The sequence below is a fragment of the Capricornis sumatraensis genome, chromosome X (genome assembly GCF_032405125.1).
Source record: "Capricornis sumatraensis isolate serow.1 chromosome X, serow.2, whole genome shotgun sequence".
In the NCBI taxonomy this organism is placed as follows: domain Eukaryota; kingdom Metazoa; phylum Chordata; class Mammalia; order Artiodactyla; family Bovidae; genus Capricornis; species Capricornis sumatraensis.
In genome coordinates this window covers 148,432,637-148,454,479 of record NC_091092.1, presented here as the reverse complement: position 1 = coordinate 148,454,479, position 21,843 = coordinate 148,432,637, and the positions used below count along the sequence as shown (strand labels likewise).

General features: G+C 46.0%; 1 protein-coding gene across 1 annotated transcript; it reads left to right on the top strand.

The window, feature by feature from the left end:
* The first annotated feature begins 435 nt into the window (after positions 1-435).
* Positions 436-17,480, top strand: ARSH (arylsulfatase family member H). The gene is made up of 10 exons (XM_068963343.1): positions 436-458; positions 3,021-3,170; positions 3,863-3,984; positions 5,097-5,222; positions 6,842-7,265; positions 7,909-8,045; positions 11,514-11,648; positions 12,894-13,056; positions 15,220-15,341; positions 17,113-17,480. Exons 1-10 carry the CDS (start codon positions 436-438, stop codon positions 17,478-17,480), a joined length of 1,770 nt encoding a protein of 589 aa, XP_068819444.1.
* The last annotated feature ends 4,363 nt before the right edge of the window (positions 17,481-21,843 follow it).

The following is a 21,843-nucleotide window of genomic DNA, read 5'->3' as shown; positions in this document are numbered from 1 at the left end:
ATCGCAATGACCCGCAAATGAAGGGATCGTGCATGACGTCGCCATATTCTGTCTGCACCAACATCACTTGTGTGCAACTCAGTGTAAAGAATTCAGTGGCTGTTTTTGTTCCATCACCAAGTCACGTGAGACTCTCTGAGACCCCAAGGACCGCAGCTCGCCAGGCCTCCCTGTCCATCACCATCTCCCGGAGTTTACTCAAACTCATGTCCTTCGAGTCGGCGATGCCATCCAACCATCTCCTCCTCTTTCGTCCTCTTCTCCTCCCGCCGTCAATCTTTCCCAGGATCAGGGCCTTTTCAGTGGGTTGCTGTAAAAAAAGACAAAACAGGCTCCTTCGCACTTTGGAGCATAACCGCCTAGTTATAAGAAAAATAACCGCTTTGCAGAAGTTCATTGTATATTTGCTTCTTTCCTAGGGAACAGTAAGACGCCATGAAACAGCCGTTCTGTGGCTGGTAAGCAGGAAACCTTATAAACCTTTGTTATTGTCTGTCTCTAGAGAAAAGGGTGTTTTGTGCAAGTCTTCCTCAATCCTGAGGATGTTTCGTCTGTTTATACGTGATAAGCGCACCGGGGAGAGTGGTGGGTGCTGTAGGGGTTGGTGGAGTCAAATAGAAGGGTTTTCTAAGGGGCTTGCCTGGTGGCTCAGTCGGTAAAATATCCACCTGCCAATGCAAGAGATGAGGGCTTGATCCCTGGAGAGGGAAATGGCAACCCACCCCAGCATTAACATTAAGTCCCTCAGTCATGTCCGACTCTCTGCGACCCCATGGACTGTAGCCCACCAGGCTCCTCTTTCCGTGGGATTCTCTAGTCAAGAATACTGGACTGGGTTGCCATTTCCTTCTCTAGGGGAGCCTCCCAACCCAGGGATTGAACCCAGGTCTCCTGCATTGCAGGCAGACGCTTTACCGTCTGAGCCATCAGGGAAGCTCCGGTATTCTTGCCTGAGAAATCCCATGGACAGAGGAGCCTGGTGGGCTACACTCCATGGGGGTTGCAAAGAGTTGGACTCGACTTAGTAACTAAACCACCACCACCATCGTGCTAACTTAGTAGGAATGACAGCGTGTTAGGAATTCACAGAGTCAACTCACAGAGCAAGGCCTTTTAGAGACGGGAGCGGCCCAGCAGCGAACGTCGTGGACCACTCTTAAGGATTTTTAAGGAGGGTCGTCTGTGGTCCGGGGCTTCCCAGGTGGAATCCGCCAGCCAGTGCAGGAGATGTAAGAGACAAAAGTTCGATCCCTGGGTCGGGAAGATTCCCCTGGAGGAGGAAATGGCAACCCACTCCAGTATTATTGCTTGGCAAATCCCACGGACAGAGGAGCCTGGCGGGGCTACAGTCCACGGGGTCGCAAAGAGTTGGCCACAACTGAGCGTCTAACACATGGATGATTCCACAGTCCAAAATTTAGTAGCATGTATAGATATGTTCAATTTCATTTTTCAAACGTTACAAGAATTCCTAGCATTTATTATTGTTTTTGGCAGCTGAGCTCCCCCACCTGAACTGTTTTGCAGACATGTTTTTCTGATGAAGGGAAAGGAAGAGTTATGTTCTGTGCACACATGTAGTTCACTCTGAAAAACCAGTTTTTCATCATTTCTTCCCGGGCTCAGAGCCAAGAAGTTAGTACAGTCTCTGCTTTCCCATCTGTGTGACTGAGAGCAAAGTTATGAAGTTATAAAGTATATTAAAACCTAACAGTTGAGCAGGAAAGAAAATCAAGCCTGATGAGCTGGCTATTAACCTCTGACTTTCCATTTTGTTTATACTAAGAAATTAAATTGTTAGGCTTTTTTCTTAAACCTCCGTCCTTATTTCAAACGCCTCCTGTCACGATCGTGGTTGAAAAATTATGAGGAATTTAATGTCACAATGCATTTAGAATTAATTTGTAAACTATAAGACCTTAGGGCTTCCCAGGTGGCCCTAAAGAATCTCCCTGACAATGCAGAAGATGCGTCAGACTCGGGTTCCATCCCTGGGTTTGGAAGATCCCCTGGAGGAGGGCATGGCAACCCACTCCAGTGTTCTTGCCTGGAGAATCCCATGGACAGAGGAATCTGGTGGGCTACAGTCCATGGGGTTGCGAGTGCGCGCGCGCGCACACACACACACACACACACACACACACAGATCTGGTTAATATAAATCATAGCCTCAAATGTTTTTGTGTCGTTTCTGAGTAAGGCAGCTCCAGGGACACTGTAGAAATACCATTATTTCCTATTTAGCTTTTGATCACACGGTACAGCTTGCAGGGTCTCAGTTCCCCAACCAGGGAATAAACCCAGGCCCTGGCAGGGAAAGCCTGGAATCTTAACCGGGAAGTCTCCAGGGAGCTCCCTATGAAGTCCTGTTCTGCATGGGGGCTCCGCCGTCGTGTCCCACTCTGCGACCGCATGGGCTGTAGCCACGCCCCCCCAGGCTACTCTGTCCACGGGATTCTCCAGGCTGTAGCCACGGCCCCCCACCCCAGGATACTCTGTCCATGGGGTTCTCCAGGCAAGAACACTGCAGTGGGTTGCCATTCCCTTCTCTGGGGGATCTTTCTTTTTGACTCAGGGATTGAACCCAGGTCTTCTGCATTGGAGGCAGATTCTTTACCTTCTGAGCCACCAGGGAAGCCAGTCAGAACACTGGAGTGGGTTGCCATTTCCTCCTCCAGGGGGATCTTCCCGACCGAGGGATTGAACCCACATTTCCAGCGTATCCTACATTGTGGGTGGATTCTCTACCGCTGAGCCACCGGGGAAGCCTCAGTTCCTGTTTTCAGTTACCTGCAAAATTGAACAGATGGTTTCTGGGTATTTTTTTTTTTTTAATGTATTTACTTTAATTGGAGGCTAATTACTTTACAATATTGTAGTGGTTTTTGCTATACATTGACATGAATCAGCCATGGGTGTACATGTGTTTCCCATCCTGAACCCCCGACCCACCTCCCTCCCCATCAGTCGCTTCTGATTGAGCTTTTTTCTTTTTTCTTTCCCCGCCCACCCCCTTCCAGGCGCTGCTGGCTGTCAGCATCCCTGTGGTGCTTCTTTGGGAGCCTTCAGGGAATGTTCGTCACCAGGAACTCGAGACCCAACATCGTCCTCTTCATGGCGGATGACCTTGGGATGGGAGATTTATGCTGCTACGGGAATAACTCAGTGAGGTAAAGAAACCATCAGGTAAATCAATAAATGAACACAAAAAGAAAAAAGAAAGAAAGTCCCTGTGGATGGTAGTGCCCCGCCAGCCACGTCTCTTGTGTTGGAGGAGAATGACCTTCAGGGCGCAGGTTTCCGTCAGAACAGCAGAAGGCTTTGTCTTACGAAAGCTGCAAAACTTCCGGAGAGCATTTGGCTTCATTCGCAGCTTAGTGTGGGGGCTTCCCGGGTGGTGCTAGGGGTAAGCAACCCACCTGTCAATGCAGGAGACGCGGGTTCGATCCCTGGGTGGGGAAGATCCCCTGGACGAGGAAATGGCAACCCGCTCCAGTCTTCTTGCCTGGAGAACCCCACGGCCAGAGGAGCCTGGTGGGCTGCAGTCCACGTGGTCGCCAAGAGTCAGACACGACTGAGCGGCTAACACAATTTCGCTTTTCGCCTGGTGATATCTGGCGAAGAGCTGTGTCGCGCTGTCGTCATCTTGCCTGGCGATGCGTTGCTTGGCCCTCTGGTTCCCATCTGTGTCTCACCAGGGATGGAATAGATCGGTGGATTGATGTGTGAAAAAGGACGTCTTTCAGGTGGGCTGGAAACAGAGTCAGGTTGACTTCCCAGACAGGATGCCCCTGAATCTTGCTCGCTTTGTGGGGCAGAGGGATTCAGAAACTTGCCTGCCGACTTCTCCGTCTATCCACAGCACGCCGAACATCGACCGGCTGGCCAGCGAGGGCGTGAGGCTCACCCAGCACTTGGCGGCCGCCTCCATGTGTACCCCGAGCAGGGCCGCCTTCCTGACCGGCCGCTACCCCGTCAGATCAGGTGGGGCACGGGAAAGAGACAGCTGCAGCTCTCTCTCTCTCTCTCTTTTTTTTTTTTTTTTTTAAAAAGGTGTTTATTTGTTGAGCGTTGGATTGCTCCAGGTCTTTGTGGCAGCAAGCAGGATCCTGCATCTTCCCTGCAGGAAGGCGCTTTTCATTGCGACATGTGAACTGTTAGTTCTGTCCTGGGGGTCCAGTTCCCCGACCAGGGGTCGAACCCGTGACCCTCCCCCAACACCGTCCCCCACCCCAATGCCCCCCTCCCCCCCATCCCCCACCCTGCACGGGAAACATGGAGTCTTAGCCACTGGACCTTCAGGGAGGCCTCCTGAAACTCTTCATGCAAACTCGCCAAGGTCCTTTGGAAGTGCTGAGAATCTAAATTCACACGGGAGTTGCGTTGCTATACCTGGGCATCTGAAAGAGGTGTGTGTCTTGGCTAGGGGCCACCAAGCCTGCTGACCGGTGTGCATATAGTGAGATGGTTTGATTCCCTAGGGGGCAACTTGCAGATGACCTTGAACGTGCCCTTTTGCAGAAATTGGTAGTAAGAGCCCCCCCAGGAGGCTCCTTGTGTCTTAAAGCTAGCAGAGATTTTTTTTTTTTTTAATAAAAGTGGGTTTTCATGAAAGGAGATGTGTCCAGTCTTTGGGGATGAGATTGGAACATCAGAAAGACCAGTTGAGAAGAAAGTCTGGCAGAGAAAATGGAAAGGAAAATGATGGATTCCCTATAATGAGTTCCTCCTCTTCCTTGCCTCACATCCCTCCTCACCCCGCCCCCCGCCCCCCGCCCCCAAGATCACAGTTTCAACATGTAGCCTTAAGCAAGTTGAGGGGCATGATCCCAACTTAATTTTTTTTTTTGCATCATTAGTTTGGAACTGGGGGGCTTCCCTGATGGCTCAGTGGGTAAAGAATCCACCCGGCAGTGCAGGAGACATCGGAGACTCGAGTTCGATCCCTGGGTGGGGAAGATCCCCTGGAGGAGGGCATGACCACTCACTCCCAGGATTGTTGCCTGCATAGACAGAGGAGCCTGGCCGGCTGCAGTCCGTGGGCTTGCTATAATGAGACCGCAGCCCTCACCCGCTGTCTCCTTCTGTGAACACAGGAATGGCATCCTCCTCCAACCTGAATCGTGACGTGGTCTGGCTCGGAGGGTCGGGCGGGCTGCCCCCCAACGAGACGACTTTCGCCAAGCTTCTGCAGCATCGAGGTTACCGCACGGGACTCATAGGTATGGCCTTGACCGTGAAACCGTGGTTTTCTGGGATCCCTTTCCTCGTGGTCATCCTTCCCAGGGAGGCTGGCTGAGTACACAGTTGTTGGCACCTCTTTGAGATGATACACCGTGAGGGGGAAAGGAATTTAAGAGACCATTTTAAGGGCCTTCGGTATTGAGAAACAAGTGTGCCGAGGATCTCCAGAAGGCAGAGTTAAGTATGCTGATGGTTTGTTTCTCCTGAAATGGAATACTTTGCAGAAAGGGTGCTACTCCTGTGATAGCAGGAGTAGCAATGTTTAAGGGTGTCCCCTTGACCTTGAGAACTGAAGACTGGAGTGGTGGTCAAACTCGGGCAAAGCTTGCTTTGTTGACGTAGGCTGCCTGACATTCTCTGACCTCATGGTGGGGGGTGTGACGAGTGAGACAGGATGACCCCAAGGAACTTTATTCCGAAGAATTCTGGTCCGATGCGTGATTCCTCTAACATGAGACTCTGTGAGCAAAGAATTAAAGAGACAGGCTGCTTGCTTGCTATGTGTGTGTGTGAGTCGCTCAGTCGTGTCCGAATCTTTGAGACCCCGTGGACTGTAGCCCGCCAGGCTCCTCTGTCCATGGGATTTTCCAGGCAAGAATACTGGATTGGGTTGCCATTTCCTTCTCCAGGGGATCTTCCCAACCCAGGGATCAAACCTGGGTGCCCTGCCTTGCAGGTGGATTCTTTACCGTCTGAGCCCCCAGCGAAGCCTGCTTGTTTGGTATAGCCACTGCTTTTAGGATTCTCAACGTGAATTGCTAGACTATTAAGTCATCAGAGACGTTCTCAAAAAAAAAAAAAAAAAGAATGACTTTGCGTCCTTCATAAACGACAGAGGCAGTTCATTCCTGTAAAATTCTTGATAGCATGGTGTGAATGGAGTTTTCTAAAGCATCTTTCAGGGAACACTCTAGGGCACCTCTAAATCTGAGGTCAAATTCACCTCTGCCATAACCAAGTAATGAGTGAGATGTCGGCTGATCAATAGATCTAGATGGTGAATCTTCTCCCTGTTAATAAAAGCTTCCCCGGTGGCTCCGGGGTAAAGAACCCGCCTGCCAATGCAGGAGACTCGGGTTCGATCCCTCGGTTCGGGAAGATCCCCTGCAGGAGGCAACAGCAGCCCGCTCCAGGATCCTTGCCTGAAGAATCCCCATGGACAGAGAGGAGCCTGGCGGGGCTCCAGTCCACGGGGGTTGCAACGAGTCGGACATCGCTGACCACAGTCGCACGGAACACAAGAAGATGCTACGTCTGCTGTAACTTCTTTTTTTTTTTAAGTTAATTAATTTATTTTAATTGGTAATAAAATATTAATTTATTTTATTTGACTTAATTACAATATTGTGGTGGTTTTTGCCATACGTTGACATGAATCCGCCCTGGGTGTCTGCCGTAACTTCCTTATTTTTTTTTATTATTTATTTTAATTGGGGGCTAATTACAGTATTGCAGTGGTTTTTGCCTTACGTTGAGATGAATCCGCCCTGGGCCTCCACGTGTCCGCCGGAACTTTCTGCTGAGGGCAACGCCCCTCCCAGAAAGGGACAGATGCCGTTGTTGCCACGGCAACGTCTCTGCGTCTCCCCGCTCCCAGGAAAGTGGCACCAGGGTCTGAGCTGTGCGTCCCGCGACGACCACTGCTACCACCCGCTCAACCACGGCTTCGACTACTTCTACGGGATGCCCTTCGAGCTCCTGAGCGACTGCCAGGGGCTCCACACTCCGGAGCTGCACCGTCAGCTGAGGGTCCGGCTCTGGGTGTCCACGGCGGTGCTGGGCCTCATCCCCCTGCTCCTGCTCGTCCCTACCTGCGCGCGCTGGTTCCTGGTCCCCTGGCCGGTGATCCTGGCCTTCGCCCTGCTGGCCCTCGCGTTCTTCGTGTCCTGGTTCTCCAGCTATGGCTTTACCCGCCGCTGGAACTGCGTGCTCATGCGGGACCACGAGATCATTCAGCAGCCGGTCAGACTGGAGAGGCTCGCCTCGCTCATGCTCAAGGAGGCGCTGGCCTTCATCGACAGGTAGGCCGTCTCTTTCTGGCTCGATGCCCACCCACCCCTCACCCCGGTCAGAGACTTGCGACTTTTCTTTTTTTCCAGCGAAGTTGGGTACCGCTTGGTGAAAGGCTCTTTGTGTGTGTGCCGGTGTGTGTGATATGTGTGATACAATGAACTCTCTTTAAGAGAAATAAGAGTGTTCAGTTTCTTTAAAAAAAAAAAAAATAGATGCATTAAAAACAATGTTTTGATTTATTTGGGGCTGCGCTGGGTTTTGGGTGTTGCTAAGGGTGGGCTTCCCAGGAGGCGCTTAAGTGGTGAAGAGCCTGCTGCCAAAGTGAGAGAACCAAGTTCGGTCCCTGGGTTGGGAAGATCCCCTGGAGCAAGGGCATGGCGACCCACTCCAGTATGCTTGCCTGGAGAATCCCATGGACAGGCAAGCCTGGTGGGCTACAGTCCATGCGGTCGCAAAGAGTCGGGCACGACCGAGTGACCAACGCTTCTTTATACCACTGGACCACCAGGGAAACCCAACAGTTAAATGTCCTGCAAAATTTGAACATTGAAAAGGGAAAGAAATATGTTTAGCTCCCTTAAAAGAAAAAAAAAAAAACAGGTAATTCCTCTATTTTAATCAATACTGTTTCTTCTTCGTATACCCCCTTAGGTATAAGCGTGGACCGTTCCTGCTTTTCATATCCTTTCTGCACGTCCACACGCCTCTGGTCACCAAGGAGAAATTTGTCGGGCACAGTAAATTCGGCTTGTATGGCGACAACGTGGAAGAGATGGATTGGATGGTGGGTAGGTGATCACTCTCTGATTTTGAAGCATCTTATTTACAGACTAGAGGAAAACGAGTCTCCATGAATGGCATCAAATAAGGTACAAACCCCTGCATGTTTTGGGAAGTGGACGTGTATTTGTTGTGCTGAATTACATGAAAAGCTGGCTCTAGGTGCAGTGAAGTTTTCTGAGGAAAGACGCACGATTTATGAAATACAGGTTCTCCGGTTTAAAGAGAACCACTTTCCTGAAAAACTCATTCAGGGGACGAATAACGTTGTGCTGTAGAGCTGACTCATTGGACGAGACCTTGATGCTGAGAATAAATACGTAATGTTTATGTATTACATATTATATAGTCTCATATCTCCTCCTTCTGCTCTGTCATATCCGACTCTTTGCGACCCCGTGGACTGTAGCCCGCCAGGCTCCTCTGTGCATGGGATTCTCCAGGGAAGAATACTGGAGTGGGTTGCCGTGCCCTGCTCCAGGGGATCTTCCTGACCCAGGGATCGAACCTGAGCCTCCTGCATTGGCAGGTGGATTCTTTACCACTGAGCCACCTGGGAAACCCTATATGTAAGATATAACATAGTATATAATACTCAGAATATTAGCAAAATTACATGGCATAATTATATACATATATTTACACATTAATATATTATAAACCATCTATATGGTTTATTGGGGGCTGCCTTGGTGGTTCGGATGATAAAGAATCCACCTGCAATTCAGGAGACCCAGTCTTGATCCCTGGGTTGGGATGATCCCCTGGAGAAGGAAATGGCAATCCACAGTATTCTTGCCTGGAAAATCCCACGGGCAGAGGAGCCTGGTGGGCTACACTCCATGGGGTCTCAAAGAGTCAGACACGACTTACGGACTAAACCACCACCACCATACTTATTATATAATAATACATTACAAATCATCTTCTTATATATATTTGTATTAAATATATGCTTAGCATAAACCATTACATATGTCATATGGTATCATAAATATATAATAAATAGTTATACATATATAAAATATCATCTTATGCTGTATTGTATATACAGTATATTATGAATATATATCATATATATGGTATATTACATATATATGGTATATTATGTATATATATGGTAGATATGGTATATTATATGTAATGGTATATTACATATACATGGTTTGTATGGTATATTATGTATAAGGGTATATTACATATATATGGTATGTATGGTATATTATGTATATATATATGGTATCTATGATATATTACGTATAATGGTATATTACATATACATGGTATATAATGTATAATGGTATATTATGTATATATGATATGTATGGTATACTATGTATATATATATATGGTATGTATGGTATATTACGTATATATATGGTATATATGGTATGTATAATGGTATATTACATATATATGGTATATCATGTATAATGATATATTACGTATATATGGTATGTATAGTATACTATGTATATATATGGTATGTATGGTATATTACATATAATGGTATATTACACATATATGGTATATATGGTATATCATGTATAATGTATTACATATACATGGTATGCATGGTATATTATGTATATATATGGTATGTGTGGTATATTACGTATATATATGGTATATTGTGTATAATGGTATATTACGTGTATATATGGTATATATCGTATATCATGTATAATGTTATTACGTATATATATGGTATGTATGGTATATTATGTATAATGGTATATTACATATAATAGTATATTACATATACAGGGTATATAATGTATAAAGTTATATTACGTATATATGGTATGTATGGTATACTATGTATATATATGGTATGTATGGTATATTACGTATAATGGTATATTACATATATATGGTATATCATGTATAATGGTATATTATGTATATATGGGATGTATAGTATACTACGTATATATATGGTATATATGGTATATTACGTATAATGGTATGTATGGTATATTACATATAGTGGTATATTACATATATATGGTATATCATGTATAATGGTATATTACGTATATATGTTATGTATGGTATACTATGTATATATATGGTATGTGTGGTATATTACGTATAATGGTATATTACATATACATGGTACGTCATGTGTCATGGTATATTACGTATATATATGGTATGTGTGGTATATTACGTATAATGGTATATTACATATACATGGTACGTCATGTGTCATGGTATATTACGTATGTATATGGTATGTGTGGTATATTACGTATAATGGCATATTACATATACATGGTACGTCATGTGTAATGGTATATTACGTATGTATATGGTATGTGTGGTATATTACGTATAATGGCATATTACATATACGTGGTACGTCATGTGTCATGGTAGATTACGTATATATATGGTATGTGTGGTATATTACGTATAATGGTATATTACATATACGTGGTACGTCATGTGTAATGGTAGATTACGTATATATATGGTATGTGTGGTATATTACGTATAATGGTATATTACATATATATGGTATATCATGTATAATGGTATATTACGTATATATGTTATGTATGGTATACTATGTATATATATGGTATGTATGGTATATTATGTATAATGGTATATTACATATATATGGTATATCATGTATAATGATATATTACATATATATGTTATGTATGGTATACTATGTATATATATGGTATGTGTGGTATATTACATATATATGGTATGTATGGTATATTACGTATAATGGTATATTACATATACATGGTACGTCATGTGTCATGGTAGATTACGTATATATATGGTATGTGTGGTATATTACGTATAATGGTATATTACATATATATGGTATATTATGTATATATATGGTAGATATGGTATATTATATGTAATGGTATATTACATATACATGGTTTGTATGGTATATTATGTATAATGGTATATTACATATATATGGTATGTATGGTATATTATGTATATATATATGGTATGTGTGGTATATTACATATATATGGTATGTATGGTATATTACGTATAATGGTATATTACATATACATGGTACGTCATGTGTCATGGTATATTACGTATAATGGCATATTACATATACATGGTACATCATGTGTAATGGTATATTACGTATGTATATGGTATGTGTGGTATATTACGTATAATGGCATATTACATATACATGGTACGTCGTGTCATGGTAGATTACGTATATATGGCGCATTATAAAGAGTGTCTATTGCAGATCTATATTACACATAGTGTATATATCGTGTATGTATGAGTGTCTACAACGGTGATTCAGTGCAGATTATACAACAGAAAGTAGGAGAACAGTCTTAGCGCTACATGTAACCGTGTTGCATGTTTACAATGAACCACACAGCGTTACACGCGCAATGCTAAAGACGCACTGGAAGACCCTTGATGCGGAGTGAAACGTGACTGCTTCCGTCTTCCCCCTCCACCAGGAAAGGTCCTGGAGGCCCTGGACCGGGAGCGCCTGGCCAACCACACGCTGGTCTACTTCACCTCCGACAACGGGGGCCGCCTGGAGGCGCAGGACCGCAGCGGGCAGCTGGGCGGCTGGAACGGGCGCTACAAAGGTGCTGCGCGTGGGTGGGCGCGGTCCCCGCGGGGCGTCGAGGCGGGACCCGCCTGGCTTTGTGCCTGCGTGCTCATTTGCTTCCGTTGTCTCTGACCCTTGGGTCTCAGCATCTCTGCAACGTCCAGTCACCCACGCTCCGAAGTCTCTTTGCTTCTAAGAGATTTAATCTGTGGAGCCTTCCTCTCATTGTTGACCCCATGGACGGTAGCCCGAAAAGGCTCCTCTGTCCATGCGATTTTCCAGGCAAGAACACTGCAGTGGGTTGCCATTCCCTTCTCCAGGGGATCTTCCTGGCCCAGGGATTGAACCCTGGTCTCCTGCACTGGCAGGTGGATTATTGACCCACTGAGCCACCTGGAAAGCCCTCACCTGGCTTTGCTTTGTGTTAATTCATTTGCAAAGATCGTTGGGGGAGTTTTGTGTGCATTATACTTGCTTAGGAAGCTAGATGGGGAAAGACTGCATGCTTGGGGACACGCCCAAGAGTCTATGACAAAAAATTTCTTGAGTCATGAAAGATTCCTGAGAGTAAGGGCACAGGACCTCAGTGACTGTCTCAAAGACAGTCTTATTCTTAGCTGACGGCATAATATACAGATTAGGAAAGCGCTTCTTTTCTAATGATCATTACTGGGTTTGTCGCCTAGACCCTGGAAGTCCGCAGCTGGAGTTTTCAAGTCTTGAAAGCAAGAACTTGGCCTCGGTGTTCTTTGTATCTCTGTGTGAATATATTTTACTGGTTTGTTGTTGTTCCGTGGCTTTGTCATATCCAAGTCTTTGCGAGAAGGATATGGCAACCCACTCCAGTATTCTTGCCTGGAGAATTCCACAGACAGAGGAAACTGGCGGGCTACCGTCCATGGCGTCGAAAAAGAGAGGAATGCTCCGTAGATTAAATATTTTAGAAGGGAAGAGATTTCAGAGCCTGGAGAGTGGACGTTGAAGAGATGCTGAGATTTAGAACTGAGCTGGGTTTGGGAACGGAGCCCAAGCGTTTTCTGAATGTTGAGCTTTAAGCCAAGCTTTTTCACTCTCCTCTTTCACTTTCATCAAGGGGCTCTTTAGTTCCTCTTTGCTTTCTGCCATAAGGGTGGTGTCATCTGCATATCTGAGGTTATTGATATTTTCTGCCCACGATCTTAATTCCAGCTTGTCACTGGCGTGGCCAGCGGCGATTTTCAGACACACAGAGAATGAGTCTGTGGGGTTGAATGCCCCTTCGGTTTTTCATCTTTGCTTTCAGGAGGCAGAGGCATGGCTGGATGGGAAGGAGGCATCCGGGTGCCCGGAATTTTCCGGTGGCCAACAGTCCTGGAGGCAGGGAAGGTCATCGATGAACCTACAAGCCTCATGGACATTTTCCCGACGCTGTCTTATATTGGAGGAGGCATTCTGCCACTGGGCAGGTACAAGAGCATGCTTACCCCTTGTGGAGGGAGATATATTTGGCCGCCAGGCTCCTCTGTCCATGGGGATTCTCCAGATAAGAATACTGGAGTGGTTTGCCATTTCCTCCTCTAGGGGGATCTTCCCGACCCAGGGATTGAATCTGGGTCTCCCACCTTGCAGGCAGATTCTTTACCATCTGAGTCTCCAGGGTAGCACATATTTGGCACCTATGCAGATGTATTAGAAAATTGTATATGTGTGTGAAGCGTGTTACTGAACCCTCAGTATTCTGCTATGATGGCCAGACGACTTCTTTCTCCCCACAGTTCATGGTAGAATCGCTTGTCCATTTTCCTCTTAGAACATGTACTTACTTTCTCTCTCATGCTGCTAAGTCACTTCAGTCGTGTCCAACTCTGTGTGACCCCATAGACGGCAGCCCACTAGGCTCCCCTGTCCCTAGGATTCTCCAGGCAAGAACACTGGAATGGGGTGCCATTTCCTTCTCCAATGGATGAAAGTGAAAAGTGAAAGTCAAGTTGCTCAGTTGTGTCCGGCTCCTATCGACCCCATGGACTGCAGCCTACCAGGCTCTTCCATCCATGGGATTTTCCAGGCAAGAGTACTGGAGTGGGTTGCCATTTCCTTCTCCAATGCATGAAAGTGAAAAGTGGAAGTGAAATCGCTCAGTTGTGTCTGACTCCTAGCGAGGAGGAGCCTGGTAGGCTGCAGTCCATGGGATTTTCCAGGCAAGAGTACTGGAGTGGGTTGCCATTGCCTTCTAGGCTCGTCTCTGGTGGCCCTTGGGGTGGGAGCTGAGCCTCCTTCATTTTTATATCCCTCACAGCATCTAAATACTTAGTCACTTGAGTCGTGTCCGACTCTTTGCGACCCCATGGACTGTAGCCCCGCCAGGCTCCTCTGTCCATGGGAAGCTCCAGGCAAGAATCCTGGAGTGGGTTGTCATGCCCTCCTCCAGGGGATCTTCCGGACCCAGGGACTGAACCCAGGTCTCCTGCACTGCAGGTGGATTCTTTACCACCTGAGCCTCCAGGGAAGCCCTGCATTGATTGTATAGACCATTAAGTAAATATTTGCTACGTGAATTCCCAAATAAAAGTGGGTACGTGTCCATCTGTATGTGATGAAGTTTGCTGCTTTTCTCTATGGGATTTGAAATGACTAAATAACGTAGGGATAGCGACTAAATGGACGTGAATCTGAGCAAACTCTAGGAGATATTGGAGAACAGAGGCGCCTGGCAGGGTGCAGCCCGTGGGGTTGCAAAGAGTGAGACACGACTGAGTGACTGAACATGTCTGTTTATTTGAGGCAGGGTTTCTGTTGAATCAAATGAGTGTTGTTGTTCAGTCGTTCAGTCGTGTCCGACTCTTTGTGACCCCATGGACTGTAGCTCGCCAGGCTTCCCTGTCCTTCACCATCTCCCGGAGCTTGCTCAAACTCATGTCTACTGAGTCAGTGATGCCATCCAACCATCTCATCCTCTGTCGTCCCCTTCTCCTCCCGCCTTCAATCTTTCCCAGTATCAGGGTCTTTTCCAGTGAGTTGGCTCTTTGCATCAGGTGGGCAAAGTCTTGGAGCTTCAGTTTCTGCACCCGTCCTTCCAATGAATATTCAGGACTCATCTCCTTTAGGATGGACTGGTTGGATCTCCTTGCAGTCCAAGGGACTCTCAAGAGCCTTCTTCAGCATCACCGTTCAAAAGCATCCATTCTTGGGCGCTCAGCCTTCTTTATGGTCCAACTCTCACATCCATACATGACTCCTGGAAAAAACCATAGCTTTGACTATGAGTGTAAAACGCTCAATTGTCTAATCCATGGGACTCGTTCATGGTGTCTGACAAGGGGCCAGAGACATAGTTCCAGCTGCTCACCTCTCCCACTGTCTTAGAAACTGTAACACGTTACACTTCATCTTTATAAATTGTGGAATGAGTGGAAATGCGTGTTGAGTTTTCAACGGGATTTTCCTTGTCCTTGTCCACTCCTCCCCCCTCCTGCGTCCCCTTCCTACCCCTCCTCCTCTGCCTTCTGCTGCTTTTTCTTGTTCTTCCAGCTCGCTTCTCTCTTCCTCCTCCTCGTCTGTCGTAAAACGTAAAACGCGAGACTCGACCGCGCCTCCCTCACCGCTCTCTGCGTCTCCGCCTCTCTCCCCAGAGTGATTGACGGCCGGAACCTCATGCCGCTCTTGGAAGGCAGGGTCTCCCGCTCGGAACACGAATTCCTCTTCCACTACTGCGGAGCCTCCCTGCACACGGCCAGGTGGTATCAGAAGGACTGTGAGTATGAGGGTGGCCGACACGTGCGGACACGGCAAGGACACCTCCCTGTCTCTTTCGTCTCCTGGGGGAGGGCACACTCTGTGCAGTGAACACCCCTTGTCACGATTGTTCTAGATCCTGCAGAAAGTGACTTAAAAACAGCGGTTCGTTACGGTAGAAATCACAGTAGGATTTTAGAGGTATGTCTGTGCGTGTGTGTCCCTAAGCTGTTATGCATAAGTATGAGAAAGGGAGGAAGAAGGCTAAGTAGAGACAGAGAGAATGAATTCCCGTAACAGGACACGGAGATATTTAGCAACAAGAGCTAACCTCTTCGGTCGAACCCAGACATCAGCCACGAACTGCCACCTCCTGAGTCATTGCCTGAGTTCCACTGTCTGGTAAATTCACGCAAACAGATATTAATGGACAAACGGCATCAATTTCCTCACATCCGTAAAAAAGCTCTTTAGGAGACATTCCAGAATTTTGACTGGATTTGGCGATTCGCTGAAAAGGTATCGATGGTTGCACGTATGATCCATCCTCCATGGTGTGTTCTGTTCTTTGAGTCAGTGTGGATGAGTCTTCCATGTAAAATAAAAACAAGGAAAAATCTCTTCCTTTTAGACTACGTATCAGTTAGTTAGTTCAGTGGTAAAGAAAAAAAAGAAAACACCCTCTGCCCCTGAGGAATAAAAGCCTCCCAAATTTTCCCAGCGAGGGTTAAACAAATAGAATTTGATTCATTTTTTTCTTAATAAGGAATCTAGAAATTGGGAGCAGAGGGCGGATACAGTGCTCAAGGCCATTATCAGGGGCCTCTGGTGGTTTTTTTTTTCCTGTTCCCATTAAACCGCTTCTGTCCTGTCGGCTTCCAGTCTCATATTTCTGACCACATGGCTGCAAAATGGCTGCTGTTCCTCCAGGCATCACATTTATGCTTCACCCAGGAAGTAGAGAGAAAAGCAAAAAGGGGGTGAAGGATTCAGCCAGGGGATTTAGTCTAATTTAATTCAGAAAGCGTAGCTGTCCCACAAGAGCCTAGCAGAGGACTTCCGTAGAAGTCTGGTTGATCAGAGATTGGGGTGTGGTTATGTTTTCTGTTTGAAACTGACCTCTGGAAATGGAGTTGCTAAGCAATGGCGTGAAAGACAGAGAGAGAGAGAGAGAGAGAGAGAGAGAGAGAGAGAGAGAAGAGAAGGGAGGGAGTGAGGAAAGAGGGAGGGAAGCAGAGGAATTAGATGGCAGACAAATAAGGTAGATATATAGGTGTATGATAGAATAGAGAGTTGGATAGATAGGTGATAGAAAAGAAGTCTGAATGATCATTTCTGTCATGAAGGCAGCCATTCAGGTCGTAACTGTTGTCTCCCAAGGCTCTCAGGGTGAGATAAAGAGTCTTCAAGTTGCCCGTGAAATTGGACATCGTTCTTACAGTCGAAGAAATACAACCCTGCTGTGTGATGCTGTGCAGAAGATTTTCAGTTGCTAGCAAAAGCGTCTGCTATAAATATATGTAATTTTATTGGAGGGGGATTGCTTTGTAATTTTATGTTAGTTTCTGATTTTACATTAGTTTCTGCTGTACAACAGTGAATCAGCCATATGTTGACATATCTCCCCTCCCTCTTAAGCCTTCCTCTTTCCCTAGGTCATCACAGAGCCCCGAGCTGAGCTCTCTGTGCTATATAGCAGCTTGCCACTAGCTATGGATTTTTAATGAAAGAAAAAAAAAAATCCTAAAATAATAACAAAGACGGCATCCCAGTGCGGCTCTGTTTTCCAGGTGCAACCGTGTGGAAGGTGCATTTCGTGACGCCCAAGTTCTCCCCGGAGGGAGCGGGCGCCTGCTACGGGAGTGACGTCTGCCCGTGTTCAGGCGATGTCACCTACCACGACCCTCCTCTGCTCTTCGACATCTCGAGAGACCCTTCCGAGTCGAGACCGTTCAACCCCGACAACGAAGCCTTGTTTGACTCCGTGGTTAAGAAGATCGAAGCGGCCGTAAGACAGCACCGTGGGACCCTCACGCCAGTCCCTCAGCAGCTCTCTGTGTTCAACACCCTTTGGAAACCGTGGCTGCAGCCCTGCTGTGGGACCTTCCCCTTCTGTGGCTGCGACAGGGCGGATGACATCGTATCCGCAGCCTGGTGAGCAGAGAGGGGCTGCCTCTTCCCAACCAGCGACACTCTGTTACCACAGAGCTCTCAGCTGCCTCATGCATTCCGCTGGGGATCGAACACGATGGCCCGCTGATGTTTTTTCTTTAAAATCCTCAGATTTTAGGTCTTTCCTCAAGTCATATCCAGCAGCATGATGAAACAATAGCGGATCCATATACCCATGAAACTATGGAGCATTCATTTTAGCTTTTCTTTTTTTTTTGTATGATTGTGTCCTTGTTCAAGGAAGAAGGTCAAGAGGACCTTCTGCAGAGTCACAAGAATCTCGGTGATACCTTCCACAAAAAATGAGTAGAAGCAGCCCTTTGGATGTCACTGTCTTTACTTTCACGATATTGTTAGAAATGTCTCCACGCAGATTCTAAACCCAGAGACAGTTTTTGTATCCGAGCTTAGACGAATTTGGCAAGTTTCTTGTTCTCCTTCTGCATCAGGAAGACTATGAAAATTCTCAAAATAGGGAGAGAAGACACACAGCGACAGTAACGCTATGATAGTGTGGATATGTGTTTTTAAAACACTTCGCAGAACTTAGAGGGAGCAAGTAGTCTCAGCTCCATTTCCACATGAGGAAAGTGATTTTTGTCATATTTAAGTAATTGCACAAGATTGTATAAATGTTATGGGAAGAGAGTATTTAAGTTATATTTCTTTTCAAAACACACTGCAAATATGATGGCTGCTGCTGCTGCTAAGTCGCTTCAGTCGTGTCCTACCCTGTGCGACCCCATAGACGGCAGCCCACCAGGCTCCCCCGTCCCTGGGGTTCTCCAGGCGAGAACACTGGAGTGGGGTGCCATTTCCTTCTCCAATGCATGAAAGTGAAAAGTCAAAGTGAAGTCGCTCAGTCGTGTCTGACTCTTAGCGACCCCATGGACTGCAGCCCACCAGGCTCCTCCATCCATGGGATTTTCTAGGCAAGAGTACTGGAGTGGGGTGCCATTGCCTTCTCCTTGATAGCAAAGTCTTGTCTGTTTTCCTTATCTTTTCTTCATCCTACTGGGAGAATAGATAAGTCCCTGGCTTTTGGAACATTATTGCTGTTCAGTCACTCAGTCATGTCTGACTCTTGGCGATACCCATGGACTAAAGCACACCTGGCTTCCCTGTCCCTCACCATCTCCCAGAACTTGCTCTAACTCATGTCCAAAGAGTCCGTGGTGCCATCAAACCACCTCATCTTCAAAAGCCTCCTTTTCCTCCTGCCCTCAATATTTCCCAGCATCAGGGTCTTTTCCAGTGAGTTGACTCTGCCCATCAGGTGGCCAAAGTATTCGAGCCTCAGCTTCAGCATCCGTCCTTCCAATGAATATTCACAGCTGATTTCCTTTAATGCCGCATCATATAATAAATATAGATATTTACAGATAAAACTCTTTTTACCAGTGTTTCTAAACATATTCGTTGCAATAAATTTAGTGTAATGTGAAATTCAATCTCATTCATATTAAAAAAAAAAAAAGGGATCAGAGTATGTTCTTACATAGTCATAAATTTTTAATAGGATCTTTTTTTTACTGTTTAGTTTTCTATTTAACAGTGTACCAGCTCCAGAGAATTTTCTCCAAGTACTTTCACTTTAAATTATTACAGATGTGAAATTTATTATACTTTTTAAACAAAGTTTAAATTAAAAGGTAAAATCAGAAAGAAAGTACAGGCTTCTGAGGCAAAATTTGGGCAAAACCTGGGGGTTCTGAGGCAAAACATGAGAGAAACCAGGGGGCTCTGAGGAAAAAAATTTGAGAGAAAGCAGAGGGTTTGGAGGCAAAATCTGACAGAAAGAAAGATCTCCTGAGGTAAAATCTGACAGAAAGAAGACACTTCTGAGGTAAAACCTTATGGAAAGACAGTCTTTCTGAAGCAAAATAGGATGAAAACTAGCACCTCCTGAGGTGGACCTGACACAAATGTGAGTTCCTGAGCCTAAATCTGACAGTCACTAGGGCATCCTGGGTTACATGTTTCATAAACCTTTTGCTTCTGAGGCAACAGACTCCTTGACACAAAAATCTCACAGAAACTAGGGGCTCCCGAGGCAAAAACTGACTGAAAGTAGATGGACCTGAGGCAAATCTCACCGAAACTAGAGGGTCGTGAGGTAACAATCTCACCAGAACTAAAGGGTTCTAAGATGAAATCCAACATTAGGTAGGGGTTTTGAGTCTAATCTGAGAGAAAGTAGGGCTTTCAGAGAGGAATATGGCAGAAACTAGAGGGTTCTTTGTTAATATGTGACACGTCTCAGCAACGAATACTTTTTGGCTTCCCTTACGGCTCACAGACTTCCCTGGTGGCTCAGATGGTAAAGCGTCTGCCTACAATGCGGGAGGCCTGGGTTCAATCCCTGGGTCGGGAAGATCTCCTGGAGAAGGAAATGGCAGTCCGCTCCAGTATTCTTGCTTGGAAAATCCCATGGACTGGAGGAGCCTGGTAGGCTATAGTCCATGGGGTCGCAAAGAGTTGGACACGACTGAGCAACTTCACTTTCACTTATGGCTCATCGCGGTAAGCAATCTGCTTGCAATGCTGGAGACCTTTGTTCAATTTCTTCAGTTCAGTTCAGTTCAGTTCAGTTGCTCATTCGTGTCTGACTCTTTGACCCCCACAGACTGCAGCACGCCAGGCCTCCCTGTCCCTCACCAACTCCTGGAACTTGCTCAAACTCATGTCCATCGAGTCCGTGATGCCATCCAACCATCTCGTCCTCTGTCATCCCCTTCTCCTCCCGCCTTCAATCTTTCCCGGCATCTGGGTCTTTTCCAATGAGTCAGGAAGACCAAGTCAGGAATTGACCAAGTCAGTTCCTTGGTCAGGAAGAATTTCTGGAGAACGAAAAGACATTCCTCTGCAGTAGTCTTGCCTAGAGAATCCCATGGACAGAACAGACGTCCAGTAATGCCCATGGGGCACTAGAAGTCAGCCTCAACTGACGCGACTTAGGACATGCTCTATAGCACAGGGGACTCTGCTCAGTTCTTTGTAATGATTTATATGAAAAAGAATCTAAAAAAGAAATGCACACACTCAGTTTAGTGTACAGCAGGAAGAACCTGTGTGTTCATCTGCCTGCATTGTGGGAGACGTGGGTTTGATCCCTAGGTGGGGAAAATCTCCTGGAGAAGGGATTGGCAACCCACTCCAGTATTCTTGCCTGGAGAATCCCCTGGACAGAGGAGCCCGGTGGATTTCAGTCCCAGAGTCGGACACAACTGAGTGACTTAACACTCTCAGTGAAGCTTTGAGAACATCATAAATCAACTCTACTCCAATACAAATTTTAAAAAATTTAGATGGAAGGTATACCACATGGTAAACTGATAGAAACCTTTGCCATTTGTCAAAGCACTCTAAACTGGATAACAGACTAACCGTTTTACCAGTGAGGGTGTAAACGATGAAATTCTGTCTAGACTTACAGTTTGTGTATGCATACTCAGTCTCTTAAGTCGTTTCCGACTCTTGCGACCCTATTCACTGTAGCCCGCCAGGCTCCTCTGTCCATGGGGTTTTCCAAGCAAGAATGCTCTAGTGGGATGCCGTTTCCTCCTCCAGGGGATCTTCCTGACCCAGGGATTGAACCCGAGTCTCCTGCGTCTCCTGCATTTGCCGGAGGATTCTTTACCGCTTAAACACCACCATGTATGTATAGGGCCAAACAGTTATTTTGGCCACACTGTGTAACATGTGGGATCTTAATTCCTCACCCGGGGGTTGAAGCTGCACCACCGGATGTGGAAACACAAAGTCTTAACCACTGGATCTCCAAGGAAGTCCCTATTAACATTTTTTTAATGTTGACAGTGAGGGAAGCAACGTATAAATGAGTCAAATAGTCTATGAGAAATCTCTCTACCTTCCTTTCCATATTGCTGTGAACCAGAAACTTCTCTTAAAAATATCTATACACTTGAAAAAAGTTCTTTTTTCCCGTCCCCAATAGCTAATAATCTGACTTATTGGGCAACAGATATTTTTATTACATATAATGATTTTATATATATCTTCATTCATGTTCAGTCACTAAGTTGTGTCTGGCTCTTTGCGACCCCATGGACTTCAGCATGCCAGGCTTCCTTCAGTATCTCCCAGAGTTTGCTCAGACTCATGTCCTCTGAGTCAGTGATGCCATCCAACCATCTCCTCCTCTGGGTATCTTATATATAATAATCCTAGATGAATGTACCCACTAGGGGGCACACGCATATTGCTGGGAACATGACTGATTAAAAACCCTGGAAGAAACAAGGTTTTAAACGTATACATTTCTTTCCTTTTCCTAAAAGTAGCGCAGGTTTTCTTTTTTCTTTCTCTTTATGGGTCGTGATTTAGAA

Coding starts and splice junctions, on each gene's coding strand:
- ARSH (XM_068963343.1), top strand. CDS start 436: ATGAAACAGCCGTTCTGTGGCTG. Junction 7,266..7,908: donor GCGCTGGCCTTCATCGACAG/GTAGGCCGTCTC, acceptor ATACCCCCTTAG/GTATAAGCGTGGACCGTTCC. Junction 11,649..12,893: donor CTGGAACGGGCGCTACAAAG/GTGCTGCGCGTG, acceptor CTTTGCTTTCAG/GAGGCAGAGGCATGGCTGGA.